Raw genomic sequence first — 17,574 nt, forward strand, 5'->3', positions numbered from 1 at the left:
CTACTTAAATTATTACTTGAGACAACCTAACAAAATGAATACTAACTATAGATTGAAAAATATCAAAGTTTAAAGTATGTAGATTAAACCGTTAATTTTTTTGAAGTAGAGATGTCCAAGCCCGAGGCTGAACTACATCACTAAGTGGAATAAATCAATTGTCGTTTGCACCATTCCTTTTGGACGATTCATATTCTATTGAATATGAATAGAAGCATATTTCCATTGATTGCTAGCTGTAGCTCATTGATCATCGATGGATTTCCAGTGGACAAGTAGGGAAGGTGACGTCAGCTTAGACATCCTATACTTATTTTGTGGACAATATTACTAAACCAGGAATGAACTCACTATAAGAGTTGTAGTAAACATGTTGCCACACGTATAGTTCAAAGTGTAATTTAGGTTATTTTGTTGTCAACGTGTGGCTGAACTGTCTATTTTCTAACAAAAACAGTTCGCAATATTAAATGTATTTGGAAGTCATTTGTAATTAATTTAAATGATTTTTTCTCATTCAGATCAGAGATAAAAAGCTGCGCCTTCGCTTTAACCTCAACCACCTGAGATCATCGGATGAGCACGAGCTTTGGTTACCTAATGTGCAGGTGAGTGACGGCCAGTGGCATACGGTCCGAGTCCTACGACACGGCAGTACGGCCAGTATGTCCGTCGATGGCGGCGGTGGCCGCAGGTACAACGAGCTTCTGGAGTACGAAGGTCAACATCAGTTGATGATGATTGAGAAACAGAATGTCATCGCTGGCGGTGATGTACAGTATGTGGGGCCTGGAGTCACGGTCGTCGACAATGACTTCCAAGAAGGTCAGTACAGTAACAAATAAGGCCATTTCATTTAATTCGGTTTCAAAAAGAATTAAATAATTCAGGACGCTTATTTGCAAAATCGAAGGACGTCGTTCACTTTTATTTGAGATCTTGTCATTTCTTCCGTAGGATCGGAAAGTGAAATGCTGTTTATGTCTATTTATATTGAGAGCAAAAACTGCTAGCATGCGCACTCTTTATTTGTGATAAATGTTCCTATAAACGACTTAAAATTACTATGAAATAAGATTTTAAGCTAAAAATTTATATCAGGCGCTTAACTCTTACAATAAAACTTTACATTTAATCCGGTAACTTGGAAAAAATCAGTTTATCAAATCTAGATCATTCTCAAAATACCATCTTGAACTTATGTAATTTACAATTAAGAGCTTTATAATAAAAAAAATGCAGATTAAAAAGTAAAAATTATCAATATGGCTGGAAATGATCATGTCAGCTAATCCCTAATAAGGTTAATATTGACAACCAAGGGGTTAAAATCATCTACAACTAGTTATTTTAAGAATAAAGCTTAAAGGTCGTTTACCCACTTTGACCAGCCAGCGAAAGGACAGTGGGTGCGTGGTATCGGACCTCGTTTAACTTTCTTACCGTAAATTATTTGAATTCGCGTGGAGGTCGTCGAGTTACCAAAGCGGAAGCCCTTCAGTAGGGAATCAAAGTTGTGATGGCATGTCTTCGGATCAACCTTGCGGATGCTTCCTAGACCGTCGTTAATAGCCCATTGTGCAACTCTAGTGCAACGTGAATAAAGTACTACAGGTTATTTGTAGCAAGTGTATTTAGTTATTTGTAGCATTCCAATCTTGCTAGACAAGATGGTTTCTGATAATTTTCCATTCTTTACTTTTTGCCGAACAAAATTACGAGTGTTCATAGTTTAAAAACAGTTTTTCTTCTTCTCACATAAGTATCAATTTGCTACATAATGTGAAATGTTAGCGCCAGATTTTACGTGAACTCCAAAACTGTATATTAAGAGCAGTCACTGCAGAAAACCGTAATTTTTTATTTTTTTAGAAGCATATTTCAACTTCAAATAATTGAATCCATTTTTCTAAATTTTGGTTGTATCTTCCAAAAATAAACAACAGGTTGTATGAATGATATCCGCCTGGATCAACGTTATCTCCCGATGGAGAATGGTTCAGAGAACGCAGCCGTCCTAGAGTGGAGGAACCTCATCAACAAGTGTCCATCCAACAACCCCTGTCAGGGCATCATCTGCCCTAAACCCTTCATATGCCTCGATCTATGGATGCTACACGAGTGCCGGTAAGCTTTCCACCATAGTTTTAAAAGCTTTATTTGACTTCTACAACATGTTCATCGCAAAGCAACGTCCATTGCTCATAAGCACAAATACGGTAAAAAGGGACTTTTAAAATCTTTAAAAAGATAAGATATAAACTCTCAAAAAACCTCATACTTAAAATCTATGGTATTTTGCAATGCGCCAAATATGTCATACATTGCTTAATTTAGCCTGATTGATTTCAGTCAGTTTGCAATAAACGAAAAGTTGTGAGGGCTTATTGCAATTAGCCTTTTTAAAAGTTCTTTACAAGAACCTTAAGCATGATCAGTCTGATTAATTCTTCACGCGTTTCTTAATTATACTGATTGTAATAAATCTAAGAGAAATTTCAAGCACATTAGAAAATACTACAGATATTTTCCAATCACCCTTGCACGGTACAGAAAGCCAGATATTTTCATAAACCTACGACTCATATAAAATTACGTGTATTGAACGAGATTTAATTTAAACCCCGTTAATATTTAACCCTGCTTTAAGCTAACTTTTTATAGCTTTTGTGGTGACAAATGAATACGCGCGTACATGTAAATACATATTAACAAATCAATTGCTGGCAAATAATACGCTTTTTAGCTAGCTTGCGCACTTGAGAACTCTTCATTTACGCAGGCTTTCCTCTCTGTCATCTGAAAGGGACTATATGTAACCTTAGAATGTTCTTAGATTCATCCGTTCTTAAATTTTATTATAACTCAAGATAGTACAAGTACCGTTGACCAATGTCCTTTCTCGTTTCTAAACACAATTTTAATTTTCAGTTTTTGGCGGAGGCTTAATTTTAGCCATTCTTGGTTATCTAAATCCTTTAGTCTCTTGTGCTGTAGCATCATTAAGATAAGGTGAAAAACCAACGCTAATATTCTTGTACGAGATATGTTAGTACTTTAAATTGTGTGTTTGCAGATAGTAATTTTTTATTTTTATTTAATTGATTTAATTTTCCCTCAATCGAGAACTCACAAAATTCAATATATCTATTACATTAAAACTAATTTTGTGTGAAGTGTTTCTCTGTAACTGAGTATTTTTAATAATGTTGAAATGCTTTTCATGTACGCATGCTCATTGTCGTTTTTTGAATAATGTATGTTTGGTACTTTTTCTGTGTGCCGATGCTTCATCATGTTGCTTTTTTAACCGTCTTTCCACTCTAACCTAACATAACCTTTTTCCAAACCTGAATGTTCCCCTGCAGGTGCCCTGAAGGTTTCACCATTACTGAAGATGGTAAGAACTGCACTGACGCCAATGAGTGCTTAAGTGATCCTTGCCTAAACGGCGGCAGTTGTGTCAACTTACCTAACGGTGAGGGTTACTATTGCGTTTGCCCCGATGGTTTTGGAGGCCTTTACTGCGGTGCGAGGCACGAAGAAAAAGTCATGCGTCTTAGCATGGCTGCCCTGGCTGCCATACTAATCTGTCTGCTCAATATACTTAGTAAGTGTTGGTCTATAAGTGGACAACAAGAATTGATCCGATTGAATATCTCTGTTGTCTTAAGGTAATGCCCCGCTATAACGAACCCAGGATATATTTGAAAATCGGGTAGAGAGGAAGTTTTTAGTGATCCCATCTGAACTGCTGTTTAACTAATGTTATTTAATAAGCTTATAGCGACCAGCTGAGAAATTTGTAGTTCCTTTATAATGGACTCAAATTTTCTATTTGCAGGTATTTAAATAATTTTTACGAAATGATTAGGTCTATGTGATAAGTTTAAAGGTGTATAATTAGGACTTTTAATTAAAAACGAAACAATGCACATTATAAAGGGTGTTTAAAATGAGTTATTTTGCTGGATTGAATCACGCGAGTGATTTTAAAAATAGGCGCGTGGGAAAGTGAATTTACTTTACGGAAATTCAAACTTTGAACTGCAAATTTATTTAAAAAGACTGAAATAAAAACGATAACCATCGAAAAATTCCTTATAAGGAGAGGAGAATATTTTGAATGTTTATTTAACGTTTCGATTAAAATTTTCACCATAGACAGAAATTTGCTGTAAGCAAAAATATTTTTTCTAAGCTTTTGGATATAGTGACTTACTGCTGGGTCGTCAGCAGAATGTTCACTATAGCGGGGTGGTTCGACTGTACCCTCATCGATTCGAAACAGTTAATTTGTGGAGATTTATTTCGGGTCAGTTTTTGTTGCCACACATGCTTTTTATTTCGTTTTATTATTTTTGTCTCCCTCACTCGCGTGCAGCTGCCCAAGTGGCCTGACAAGGAATCCTTCGGACAGTAAGCAATGCATCGATAAAGATGAATGCGAAGACCATCCCTGTGTCCAAGACAGCAAGTGTCATAACTTGGTGAGTGGGCGTGGATTCTTCTGCGTCTGCCCCACCAAAGAACTCTGCTTCAACTGCAGTTGTGCCGAGAATATTCTCAAGAAGGAGACCGAACACGTGAACAGTGCTTCTGTACTGGTCTTGAGCTATGAAGCATTGGCTATTATGGTGGCTTCGGTTGCAACTCTCTTAAGTAAGAGATAATTAACAATTTTATGTGTGTTTCTTCTACGTGGTAAAAAAAAAGTGCTTGAAGGTGTTTATTTTCGTTTTTCGTTTATTAAAGCTCTTAAAGGTACTTTTTCAATAGGGTGTTTTTAAAAAGTGCTTAATTTTCCCTTTTCGAAAAGGAGATTATTTTTTTTTACAAAGTCGATTTTCGCCACGTATTATGCAAAAGCTCTTCACATTGCTCTTCACATTGTACTCTTCACATTGTTCTTTTCAATGTTTTCACAATTCATTCAACCACAATCCATTTAGGCCTACCGTCAGTCTATAGCGCATGAAAGCGCCAATCATTTTACATATTTGATGAAATATTTGCGGAGAAATTCTTGTCATGTGTAACTCTGCTGCATTTTGAAAGATATTCTCAATTTCAAGCAGCTTCTTTTTTACACCCTTTGAAATCGAACCGAAAAATCTCTGGATCTTTTTATTGAGGTTAATATAATCAAAAAAAAAAGTTCTTTGTCAGAAACTAGTCATTTTATCATGATCATGTGAAGTCTTTGAAAATTAATTTTCCTTTTGTTAGTGTATATAGTGCTTAAAAAATTTTTTGAGTGCTTAAAAGGTGCTTATTTTTTGTTGAAGGATTTGGCTACGCTCTCTGTTCTAAATGAAAGAGATCGGTAAGAGTTTTAAAAATTTTATATTCGTCGTATTTCTAATATTGATTTCATCGCACAGAAGATTTGTTTTAATACGGATTAGTATCACAAAACTTTATAGCTATTCTTAAATATAGTTACAGTAAATTATTTATAATATTAGTACAAATTTCCCAATGGAACATCTGTCTGTGGAACGAAATCTTAGTTGCTAAAAAAATCTTATTCATTTTCTTAAAATATTATTTTAAAAAAATAATGCTATGGAAATGGTTAGGCAGTGTGCTAGCTATCTAAAAAAAAGTCCCAGATAAATAAGTTCTGTAATATAAATTCAGTAAGATTGTGACACATTTCTCATGTAAATTACAATACTTAATCAGCCTCCAACTGCTTATCATCACAGTACCAGTACTTTCCAAGATTGCATTTGCTTATAATTCTCTATGCTGCTTACGTTTCTATCATGTGAATGAGGCAGTACAAACTGGTGAAGATCATAAAAATAAGTTACGCACGTAATCATTTTTTTTTCTTTTCGAAACAAAATAAACTTTAAAATCAAAATCATATTTGAGATGAAACAATAATACTGATATCAATCCCCTTGATATGATGTAACTAAACATCCAATAATTCAAAAGACGAATTTGATACTGGTTGCGCTGAAATTCTCACATAAACTGCATCATTTAATGTCTCGATAAAAAAAAAAGATATCAATCGATTTGAATCGCATCAGTGAAATTCTTGCTCATTCCAAGAATAACTATTTCTCATAATTTTCTATGATGCTTACGCTTCTATGAACTGGTTGAACGAAGCTTTTTCTAGCGAATTGCAGAATCTCCAACCGATAATAAAAATATATATGTCTGTAAATTAACTAAGCAAGAGTATGTTTGAGAAAAAAAGCTTCAGAGACTTTGCATGATGCATACAGAAGGTATTTATAGAAACAGAATTATTCACTAATGGAAATATAGTTAGCAACATAAAATACAGCTAAGAATAAATAAATTGCTAACATACATACAGATGTACTGAAATTGTTCTGAGCATTACAGCGTATGTTATCATCTGGAATTCTTAGAGTAAGGAGGCCGATCTAAGAATGATTTTGCTCTGGAATCCTGAGTATTGTTTTTTACCCCTTTAACATTCTCCATAGAATGTTGAAGAGCACATTTTGAGAAATAACAGCCTGATTAAATATATTTTTATTAGACTTTATACGAAAGAGTATAGTTGATGCAGGACAATAACATATTTCTGATATTATTCAGATTCTGATACACTGGCCAAACTATTAGACACACCATAAGATTCTATGTAAAATCTTAATTATCAGTTGATACTATACAGCTTTATTGTTTTTATGTTGTGAACCAGTTTGTACTTGTTTACGTTCGTGTTTCAATGGGTTAAATTAGACGATATATAATATAAATTCGATGGTTGGACAAATTAAACGATATATTATATAAATATAGAATATTTATTATATCAAGTATTATATTAGCATATTGTAATAATTAGACCAAATTTTTAGACGCACTGTAGTTTTTATTTAATAATTTCATGTTTTGCACGAGTTTATAGGCAATACTTTAATATTTAAACATACATGTAATGAGGTTTTATTTAGGAGAATTTTTATATACTTCCTATTTATTTTTTACGTATTGCATTACATTGTTAACCCATTGATATACGAATGTAAACAAGTGCAAACCTGTTTCAGTCACGTATAAACAATAAAGCTGTAGGGGAGAGTGGGGTCAATTGTAACAGGGTACGATTGTAACAGAGCAAAAATTTCGAGTGTCGGGTTCTAGATTTGGTTCCTAGGTGGCGGACAAGGTGTATTTAATAAATCTACATGTACACCCCAGCTGGCAACCATTTTTATGTACTTTTGAAAGAGCTACATCACAAAAGATATTTTCACGCTACGCAAGTACTTTTTTTGGTATTAGAATCTTATATTGTAACAAAGTAATTTTGTTTAAACAAATAAAAATTATTAACCGAATATGTAAGTGGGCACCTTAATTATCATTTCAATAAAAAAGAATTAGTTTTCTTAATTAACTAGCATTGTTTTTAACAAATGAAGGTGAAATGGCGTCTTGGGGACAATTGTAACAATAAGTAAAGGGACGATTGTAACAGCTGAAAATAAATAATCTTGTGTTTACAAACCTTTACTTAACTCTATAAGAACCACCAATAGTTTCCTATATCATTTATATTATGTTGCATGTGCATTATTTTATTTGTCACCTTTCACAGCATAAATTAAAATTTTTAACCCCTTAAAGTTAAAAGTTTAACCCTTTAGGTTTCTGCTCATTATTATTTTTACTCCTAAAATATCACTACTATTTTGAGCAATAAAAAAATATATCACAACTATGATAATATGTATAATTAACTATGTTTTAGTTGAATTTATGAACTGCTACAATTGACCCCGTAAGTGGGGACAATTGTAACAAGTGCACGACTGTCAAAAATTGTTAATAACTAATATAATAACATTTAAAATAAGGTATTTATTTTTTTTCTAATAGAGTATAGTCTACTTTACTCGTCTGTCAATTAATACTAATAACATATTGGATTTTTTGTTAGTTAAAAATAGTTAAGTAAAAAATGTTACAATTGACCCCACTCTCCCCTATAGTATCACCTGATAATTAAAATTTTCCCAGGGACTGTATATAAACTCATACAAAAGCATTTTATTATTATCTCCAAAAGTTCACATGTTTTATAAACAAGCCTGCAATCGTATTCGCTTACAACTCTAAATGTTTTATCTAAAGTAAGTAGTAACTCTAGTTCGTTGTCAGATTTAAACTATCTCTTGATCTACATTCGGGATTTATTGAAGATACTTTAAATGTTTCCATTACATTATACATTTCCCTTGTATCGAACACACGTAAACAGATCTGAGAGCTTCTGAAGCAGAATAGCAATTATTATGAAAGGCAATCCATCATCCGCATGTAAATTTCTTACTACTATTTAGAATGCAATGCACACACACCATTATGTTGGAATTGGAAATCTTAGCTTACTCGACACAACAAAAACATTTTATATAAAATAGTACGTATTACTAAATAAAAGAGTTCGATGACGATAACAATATTTTTTTAAACATCGCGAAAAAAATATTTTTAAAAAGCATTCTATAGGAATACTATCTTTTACTATAAAGATCGTTAATCGAAGAAGTATCGCCTTGAAAATGAAATGCAATAATATCGCGATGATTATTAAATTCAATAAAATCGCGATGTTTATAGAGAACGATAAATATTAAATATGATGATGCCAGTATTACTGACAACGATAGTTATTGAATAACTTAATAACGGTTTATTTTAACGGTTAAAACTTAATGGACACAGCAATAACATTTTATATAAAATAGTACGTATTACTAAATAAAAGAGTTCGGTGAAGATAATAACATTTTTTTAAACATCGCGAAAAAAAAATTTTTAAAAAGCATTCTGTAGGAATACTATCTTTTACGATAAAGATGGATAATAGAAGAGGTATCGCCTTGAAAATGAAATGCAATAATATCGCGATAATTATTAAATTCAATAAAATCGCAATGTTTGTAGACAACGATAAATATTAAATATGATGTCAGTATTACTGACAACGATAGTTATTGAATAACTTAATAACGGTTTATTTTAACGGTTAAAACTTAATGGACACAGCAATAACATTTTATATAAAATAGTACGTATTACTAAATAAAAGAGTTCGGTGAAGATAATATTTTTTTAAACATCGCGAAAAAATATTTTCAAAAAGCATTCTGTAGGAATACTATCTTTTACGATAAAGATGTATAGTAGAAAAAGTATCGCCTTGAAAATGAAATGCAATAATGTCGCGATAATTATTAAATTCAATAGAATCGCGATGTTTGTAGACAACGATAAATATCAAATACGACGAAACTGATGCTGACAACGATAATTATTGAATACCTTAATAGCTGTTTATTTTAACAGTTTAAACTTTAACATTTAAACGGTTAAAACTTAATAGACATAGCAATAACATTTTATATAAAATAGTACGTTTTACTAAATAAAAAAATTCGGTGACGATAATAATATTTTTTCAAACATCGCGAAAAAAAAATATTTTTAAAAAGCATTCTATATGAATACTACCTTTTACTATAAGGATCGATAATAGAAGAAGTTAATATCGCCTTAAAAATGAAATGCAACCGCGATGAATAATCGCGATAATTATTAAATTCAATAAAATCGCGATGTTTGTAGATAACGATAAATATCAAATATGATGAAAGTGTTGCTGACAACAATAATTATGGAATACTTTAATAATGCTATCATTATAAAATGCGATAAAATTGCGATGATTGTCAAAGATAAATATCAAATACGATGACGTCAAAAATATAATTATTGAATACAAATAAAACTAAATTGTTTACATTTGTATTATATAATTATTTATATCTGGTAAAAACAATTATTGAATACAATAAAATCAAAGTATAAGTTGGCGTAAGGAAACACTGCAGCTAGACAATTTACACTATAATTTTTTTTTTCTTTCGAAAATTTGATTATTTTAAATTAATTTTGTGCTTACGTTATTTTTCATCGGAAGTTACTCGTTATTTTTCCTAGGAAGTTACTCGTTTTCTTTACTTAGAGGACTTAAAATAATTTGAACAATAAATAAGGTTTATTTTACTTTTGCAACCATTGCGGCGTGACTTGCTATTTTGTGGAGAATGTGTGGCGCCATCTCTCCATGAATTGTTGAACTATTTTTCGGAGCGGTCTACTATATTGTTGCCTTACTCTAGATAGAAAAATTCATTTGTAAAAAATGCTTCGTTTATCTTTGTTTTACTTTTTATAGAAAGTTTAGCTATTTAACTCGTACATATTTAGGCAAATCCATAGAGGATTAGTTGCAAAAAGAAATATACGATTAATCGTAAAGCTTACAGTACTGACATATTTAATACAGCTGCAACAGAATAGTTTCTTTTTTTCTGGCACTAGCACACAAACTAAATTGAGATACGGTTACTTATTGCACGGAATAAGATTTTTACTAAACATAAAATTTTAGCACTTGGAAAAATTATCTAAAGCAATTTTTTTTTATTTGAAGTAACATCTAAAGAGGTAGTAGAACTTTAAAAGCAAAGTTTTTTATTTTTAAGTATTTAAAACCAAATTTATAGCATAAATTTACGCATACGAGACACTTGAATATCAAGAAAGAAAATACTGACAAATTTTGGAGAACATAAAAATATTAAAAATTATTCAAATCACTTCTTTTAACAAAATATGTAAAGTTTTATTACTTCCGACACTGTATAAATGCATATCGACATAAAAAGGGTGCATAAATTATAGAGTAAAACTGATAGAATGAACAACTGGTCAAATTTTCATTTTGTGTGTATAGGTCGTACCTATAAGAGATAACTGTTAATCGAGCTTAAAATCAAAACTTAAGTATTTTCCTCATAAAGGCCTTATCTTTGCTCTGAATTGGAAAATAAACTGGTTCTTATTGTGCCAAGTGCTTTTTCCCTTTCTTAAACATACACAGAGCAGAGGGTGCTAAGTAATTTTTATAACCGTCGGTGAACAGCCGACTCAATTTCGGGTTTACGACTACCAATGTTCAACTCAGTAACCCTGTAATCTTGAATCCAACCCAGAAAGCAAGGGAACCCCTGGATCAGGCTTTGGGAGAAATTCGCCTTTGTGGAGCTAACCCGCATGCGAGTTACATGGAGAGGAAAACCACGAAACCCTCCCACTGTTAGCCTGACAGCGAGGAGACTCTAACCCATGCTCCGTCTAACACAGAGGATATTTTACGTTAACCCTGTGGTCGGTGCGAGCCAGCTGCGGAATTCGTATCGATCAGCCATCGCTGGGATTCCAACCCGGTTCACCTCATTGGAAGGCGAACGCTCTATCCCCTGAAGATTTGAACCTCTTTCCTTGCTTTGGAGATGGCCTTACTTATGAGGCAAACATAAACATTCAAACCGAATTAGAAGTTCCACCTGATTCACATTGTGTATTCAACGCATCCTATGTTTTAAAATTAAAAAAATATTTATTTGTCAGTAAAAATTTGGGTACTTTTACTGACAACATAAAAACAATAAAATCATAATATTATACAATATAACATAACACGATAAAATCCTAATATTTATTTTGTTCCATTGCAGTTTTGGTTCTGGTGATTGTGGCCTATACTCGAAACAGGAGACCCAACCAGAAGTACGGTCACGGGGATGTTGATGATGATGTGAGGGAGAACATCATCAGTTACGACGATGAAGGGGGTGGAGAAGACGATATGAACGCCTACGACATCACCCCTCTACGCATTCCCATAGACGCCGCTACGGGAACGCCTCTCGGTGCTAAGCCCGAAAAACCCATCATTAAAGATAATCGACAAAGGCAACGTAAGATACCATCCTCATATTCTATTTCATATGTATTCGACGTTGAACCATAATATCGGTAGTTTGAACCATAATACGGTGTAAATTTAAAGCAAGTTAAGTGGAATATTGTTTCATGTCAAGTTCAACCATAATATCATTTAATCAAGATTAAGAAACAATAATATGGTTCAACTTGAAACCATATTAAGATTGTAGAAGATTTGAATGATAACGTGGTTCATCATGATTTAAAATTTTATTCCGTTTAAAAAGAATGTAAAATTATTTTAAAAATACTTGTAAAAAAAAGTTTTTTATAATTTTCAGATTGTAATGTTATTAGACATATTTTTAACTCCATGCAATGTGTATATTCAACTCATTTTAATTATTTTATTTAACCTGTAAAATTTATGTAACACACTCACATAAATAGCACCCTTTCTTATAGAATCGAATCCTTAGGGATAAGTATGTTCTATTCTATTGATATTATGGAATACACTTTACGAAAAATTGGTTCGACTATGTACCATACTAAATATTTTGAACCTAATAAGACCTTCTTGCTGATAGTTACTGAAATACGATAGTGTCGCGAGGAATACGAGTTAGCTTAGAGCTCGAATAGAATCAAAAGTCCTTTTGGGAGCATATTTCTGTATTTTAAAACTTCTTTTTTGTTAGAAAAATGCAAATATAATAAATAGTTAACATAATAGAAAAAAATATTCTTTTTAAAAATAAAATAATAAGAACGGCTTAAGCCAAATGGTTAAAAGCTTTGTTAAAAAATTTATCAAAACTATTTTCGCATTATGATATTTTTTGACAATTATAATCTACACTTTCAGAAAAATCGGTTTGGCATTCAATCATAACATCGGTTCTTTCAACAAGTGCAAACTCACAGAAAAACCTTAAGGGTTAATTTGAATCATTAGTACTCTTACAATAAAGTTTTAAGTTACTTTAATTTGTATTATATCATGGTTAACATTGCAGCAGATGTGCACGATATTCCATTGTCTAGCGTTCTTCAAACTTTCTAACAATGTATTCACCAGACATTCTAGTAGCACCTATAGGGCAAAACTGTCGTTCACCATTAACCACAGGACAACCAAATATAAAAGAAATGGCGATTTTAAATTTGTTTGTTAATCACCACTTTTGCCAAAAATGTACCCCATTCGCTCCAAAACACGTTATTTCAACTTCTCGTATTAGTTATTACACAGGAAGACTGTAATCATTCTCGTAATGGATATTTTACGCTGGTTCAAAATCTCAAGGAGACTTTTAGAAAGAGAATCAGATGGGTATAAATAAACCAAGTAGCTAGTTCAAAATTTAAAGGGAACGTTTAAAAAGAGAATCAGGTGGGTAGAAATGAACCCAGTAACTTGTTTGAAATTTCAAGGGGACTTTGAGAAAGAGAATCAGGTGGGTAGAAATGAACCCAGTAGCTGGTTCAAAATTTCAAGGGGACTTTGAGAAAGAGAATCAGATGGGTAGAAATTAACCCAGTAGCTGGTTCAAAATTTAAAGGGGACTTTCAGAAAGAGAATCAGGTGTGTAGAAATGAACCCAGTAGCTGGTTCAAAATTTCACGGGGATTTTTAGAAAGAGAATCAGGTGGGTTGAAATGAACCCAGTAGCTGGTTCAAAATTTCAAGGGAACTTTTAGAAAAAGAATCAGGTGGTTAGAAGTAAACCCAGTAGTGTTAACCATATTTTGAGAAATGCTTTATGTTAGTTTTTTTTTTAAATAGTTGAGAATTTTCAATTTTTGAAAAGGTGGCCAGTATTAAAAATGCTACTACTAGACAATAGCAGGTGAGAAAATGTCTTATTTCTGCTCTATAATGGCTCTAAATGTGTGGTTCTTTGCGAAGAACCTTTGGCAGAGTAATACGCAAACGTTTTGGGCCAATCATCATTGTGTGTTAACAATATATGTTTTATTTCTTGTTTATGAGATGCATTGATTGTTGTTGTTGTGTTGCAGTGCCTCCTGGAACGGACGGGGTAGGAGACTTCATCCGAGATCATTTGGACAAAGCAGACAACGATCCAAACGCCCCTCCCTTCGACGATCTCAGAAACTACGCTTACGAGGGTTGTGGTAGTACTGCTGGTTCCCTTAGCTCTCTGGCTTCGGGTACAGAGGATAACGAGCAAGATTTCGACTACCTCAACGGATGGGGTCCTCGCTTTCAAAAACTAGCAGACATGTATGGACCTGGAGAAAGCGAAGAAGATTAAAAGATTCTAGTCAACCTTATTTAAAATATTTTCCCAACTATGGAAGGGCGTGATTTTTAAAAAATAAAGAAAAACCGGGTAAAACGTATCAGTTAAAAAAAAAAAAAGAGTTTTGGGGATTTACTTATTCAAAAAAAAAGGCAAAATATACAATCTCGAAGGTGTGTCAACCAGTCAATTGAATGTCAAAATACTTAGCATAGCGTCTATTGCTTTCTCTCTCTTACTTTCGTTTTTTTTCCCTCCACATTTTGTGCGTGCATATAAATAGAAAACTCACGAGATAATTGACTCGCAATGTGTTCGAACTCGATACCTTTGTGTGGCTCTGTTCCTTGGCCGAGTCGAAGAAGAGTGTGTGCTTCTGGTGTTAAAAAGGTGAAGCGAATTCCAATCAATTTCATTGGAAGTGTTCCTTGGGGTAAACCTTAATTCATGAGATTCTCTTATTTATTTAATTCATCCCATCCGCCGCTGGACACTTCTCTTTATTAAGTGCTCTTCACCAATCAGATAAAAGGGATACTTTTATGTATGTGTGAAAGAAGAAAATACGAGTGACATGTTTAAAAATGCTTTCTTTATGTTCTGTATACAGGAACAAAAATGTTCCCTTATAATCCCCCACTTCAGTCCTGATTGGTACAATAATCCCCTTTTGGAGTAAGCATGGGTCGGTGCAAATGAAATATCCCATATTATTGATCTCAACCATTCACACATAACCTAAAATACCTATGTCTGTTATAAATTTTTTTTATCAGATGTGTTTAGATTAACATATGCGTAGTTGGCTTACTGAAAAATCCACTAACATCATCGGCATTTTACAATGTGCCAGGCTAATTATAAAAATCCTCAGTATTTTCTAATCTACCTGATATTTTTAGGCTCATTGCAATTATCCATGTAGGCTAATTACGAGTTGGATCGGCTGAATTTTTCTTAGGCTTATAATACATTAAATGAGGCTATTTGAAATAGCTTTTCCATACTCTGAGCATATTGAAAACTACCAAAAACAAATTAGACTAATGGAGCAATAAATTATGTATTTAGCCTAAAAGTATATGGGCTCACAGCAGTAAGCCTAATGAACATATGGGTTCACTGAAATAAGACTATGAATATATGAGCTCATTGAAATAAGGCTGAAATGTGTTAGGCTAATTAGAAAATACTGAAGACTTTTACATTTAGCTTGGCGGAGTGTAAAATGAGGACTGGTGTTTGCAAAGAACTGGATGATTTAGTTACCTTACAACATAAATATTCTCATTACTGATTGAGAATTCACATTCATAATGGTAAACACTTTATTGATACGTTATCAAAACTACTCTTCTACTTTTTGCGTGGTTAACTCTTAATCTTAACTTGGTTGTGTGTGCGTTCTATTGTTCAGTCTGAATAGAGATGCCTAAGCTGACGTCACTTCACTTACCTGCCTATTGAAAATTCATCAATTATCAGATACTAGTTTCAACCAATAGGAATACGTTTCTGTTGGAATTGTCCAATAGGAATATTGTATACGACTAGTTGCCATTAATTACGGCACTTGATTGAATTATACTAGTCAAGTGATATAGCTCAGCCTTTGGCTTGGACATCTCTATTCTTTGTTCGTTTTCTGCTTGTTTAATTTATTAAAAATGAAATAAGTTTTTATGTTTATAAGTTTTTAGTTTAAAATGTTTGTAATAGAGATACGTCACTTCATTTGCATCGACCTTTTTCACGATAAAAAAATTAGACGAAAGAAGAAAATAAATTGCATTTTATTATGCTCAACATTTAAAGCAAGAAGAAGAAACTTTGAAGTGCAGCTGAAACTCCATTTTATACTGAAAACGCCCTTCAAAAAAATGTTCGTGTGTATCTATTAGTTTAACAACAACAACAAAAAGGCACGTTTGTAAATTTAGTTTTACTGTTTGTACATGATTAGTCAAAGTGAATTTGTATGTGATTTCTAGTTATTTATGTAAAACCTTGTGTGCAAGAAAATGAACGAATGCTTAGGGAACTTTTTACATAAAAACTGCGTATATGAGTTAATTTTTTATTCTAGCATGAAATATGTAGGAAGATAATGCTTATACACACGCAGGACATCTCCTCAAGTGATTCACTCCGTAGTGTTTTGCACCATTTGTTTTTCAACTCGTTTTATAGCACAGCACAGGCTCTAAACAAAGTACAACCTATGCAAAAAACCAGGACATATATTAAAGACTAGATCCACACAAAAGCCTTTGCTTCGTCAGTCTTCAAAAGTGATTAAAACCATTTTTTTAAAGTTATTATACCGGCGATTATGCTCTTGTTATGTACTGCATCTTTAAGGCTGTTTTACGAGGACTTATAAAATGAATTATAAATTGATTAGAGGACTTATAAAATGAATTACAAATTGAATCTAGGACTTATATAATGACATATAAAATGAATGATGACTTATAAAATGAATTACAGTAGGGAACCGATTATCCGGAACGATCGGGACCATCGCTATTCCGGATAACTGATTTTTCCGGTTTTCTGAATCACTACAAAAAGCCGTTCGTTTATTGTTAAACCCAACAAAAAAAAATGTTTTTTTGGAAATAATCTTAAAAAGAAGAAAAAACGATGAAGGAATACACTAATGATTATTTCCAAAATGATGGTAAGGTAAATATCTTTCAAAAAAGAAAAAAAAAATCCTAAAATCTTATGAGGAAGAAAAATTTTCTTTTTAAAAATGGCTCGAAAATCTGTCAAATTTCGTTCCGGTTTTTTGGTTTTCCGGTTTTCTGATTTCTGGATAACGGGTTCTGTACTGTATTAATATATTAGTTTTACGAGGACTTATAAATTGAATCGAGTACTTATAAAATGAATTATAAATGGAATCGATGAATTATAAATTGAATCAAGGAGTTATTTAATGAATTGTTAGTTTTACGAGGACTTATAAAATGAATTATAAATTGAATTGAGGACTTATACAGAGATGCCAACTTGCTCCGGAGAGCAAGTAAATATTTTTCGAGTGGTAGTTTATTATTGTATGATTCTTGGTTTAAAAAATTCAATTTTTATTAGGTTTTTTATCCACCACTATTTCTAAATAATTCGAAAGCTAATATAATTCGCCACTTTGTTATAGTTAAATCGTGCTATACCGTTCAAAAAGTAAGCAAAATTAGTCAAACTTTAGTTTGTAGTTGTTTACCGTTTATGACTCTTCCGGAGCAGTTGGCATCTCTGCTTATATAATGACTTATAAAATGAATGAGGTCTTATAAAATGAATTATTAGTTTTACGGGGACTTATAAAAGGAATTATGAATTGAATCGAGGACTTATATAATGACATATAAAATAAATGAGAACTTATAAAATGAATTATTAGTATATTAGTTTTACGAGGACTTGCAAAATTATAATAAATTTTATAATTAATTTTATGTGTGACATAACTGTTAAAAGTTAAGTTTGGTTC

The 17,574-nt window shown here is 32.5% G+C and overlaps 1 protein-coding gene across 3 annotated transcripts in view; it reads left to right on the top strand.

The window, feature by feature from the left end:
• The window catches only part of CadN (neural cadherin), a 532,539-nt gene extending 516,546 nt beyond the window's left edge, over nt 1-15,993 (top strand). For 2 of the 3 annotated variants that reach the window (XM_087149551.1, XM_087149554.1), the window contains 5 exons: nt 522-825; nt 1,947-2,127; nt 3,369-3,610; nt 11,592-11,834; nt 13,828-15,993. In XM_087149551.1, coding sequence (XP_087005677.1) covers nt 522-825; nt 1,947-2,127; nt 3,369-3,610; nt 11,592-11,834; nt 13,828-14,084 — 1,227 coding nt within the window. In that variant the 3' untranslated portion in view covers nt 14,085-15,993. Of the gene's footprint in view, nt 1-521; nt 826-1,946; nt 2,128-3,368; nt 3,611-4,384; nt 4,663-11,591; nt 11,835-13,827 lie in introns of all 3 variants that reach the window. The other variant, XM_087149545.1, reaches the window with a different exon arrangement.
• The last annotated feature ends 1,581 nt before the right edge of the window (nt 15,994-17,574 follow it).

This window comes from Parasteatoda tepidariorum, chromosome 1 (genome assembly GCF_982258835.1).
Source record: "Parasteatoda tepidariorum strain Cologne lab strain chromosome 1, Ptep-v5.0, whole genome shotgun sequence".
Classification (NCBI taxonomy): Eukaryota; Metazoa; Arthropoda; class Arachnida; order Araneae; family Theridiidae; genus Parasteatoda; species Parasteatoda tepidariorum.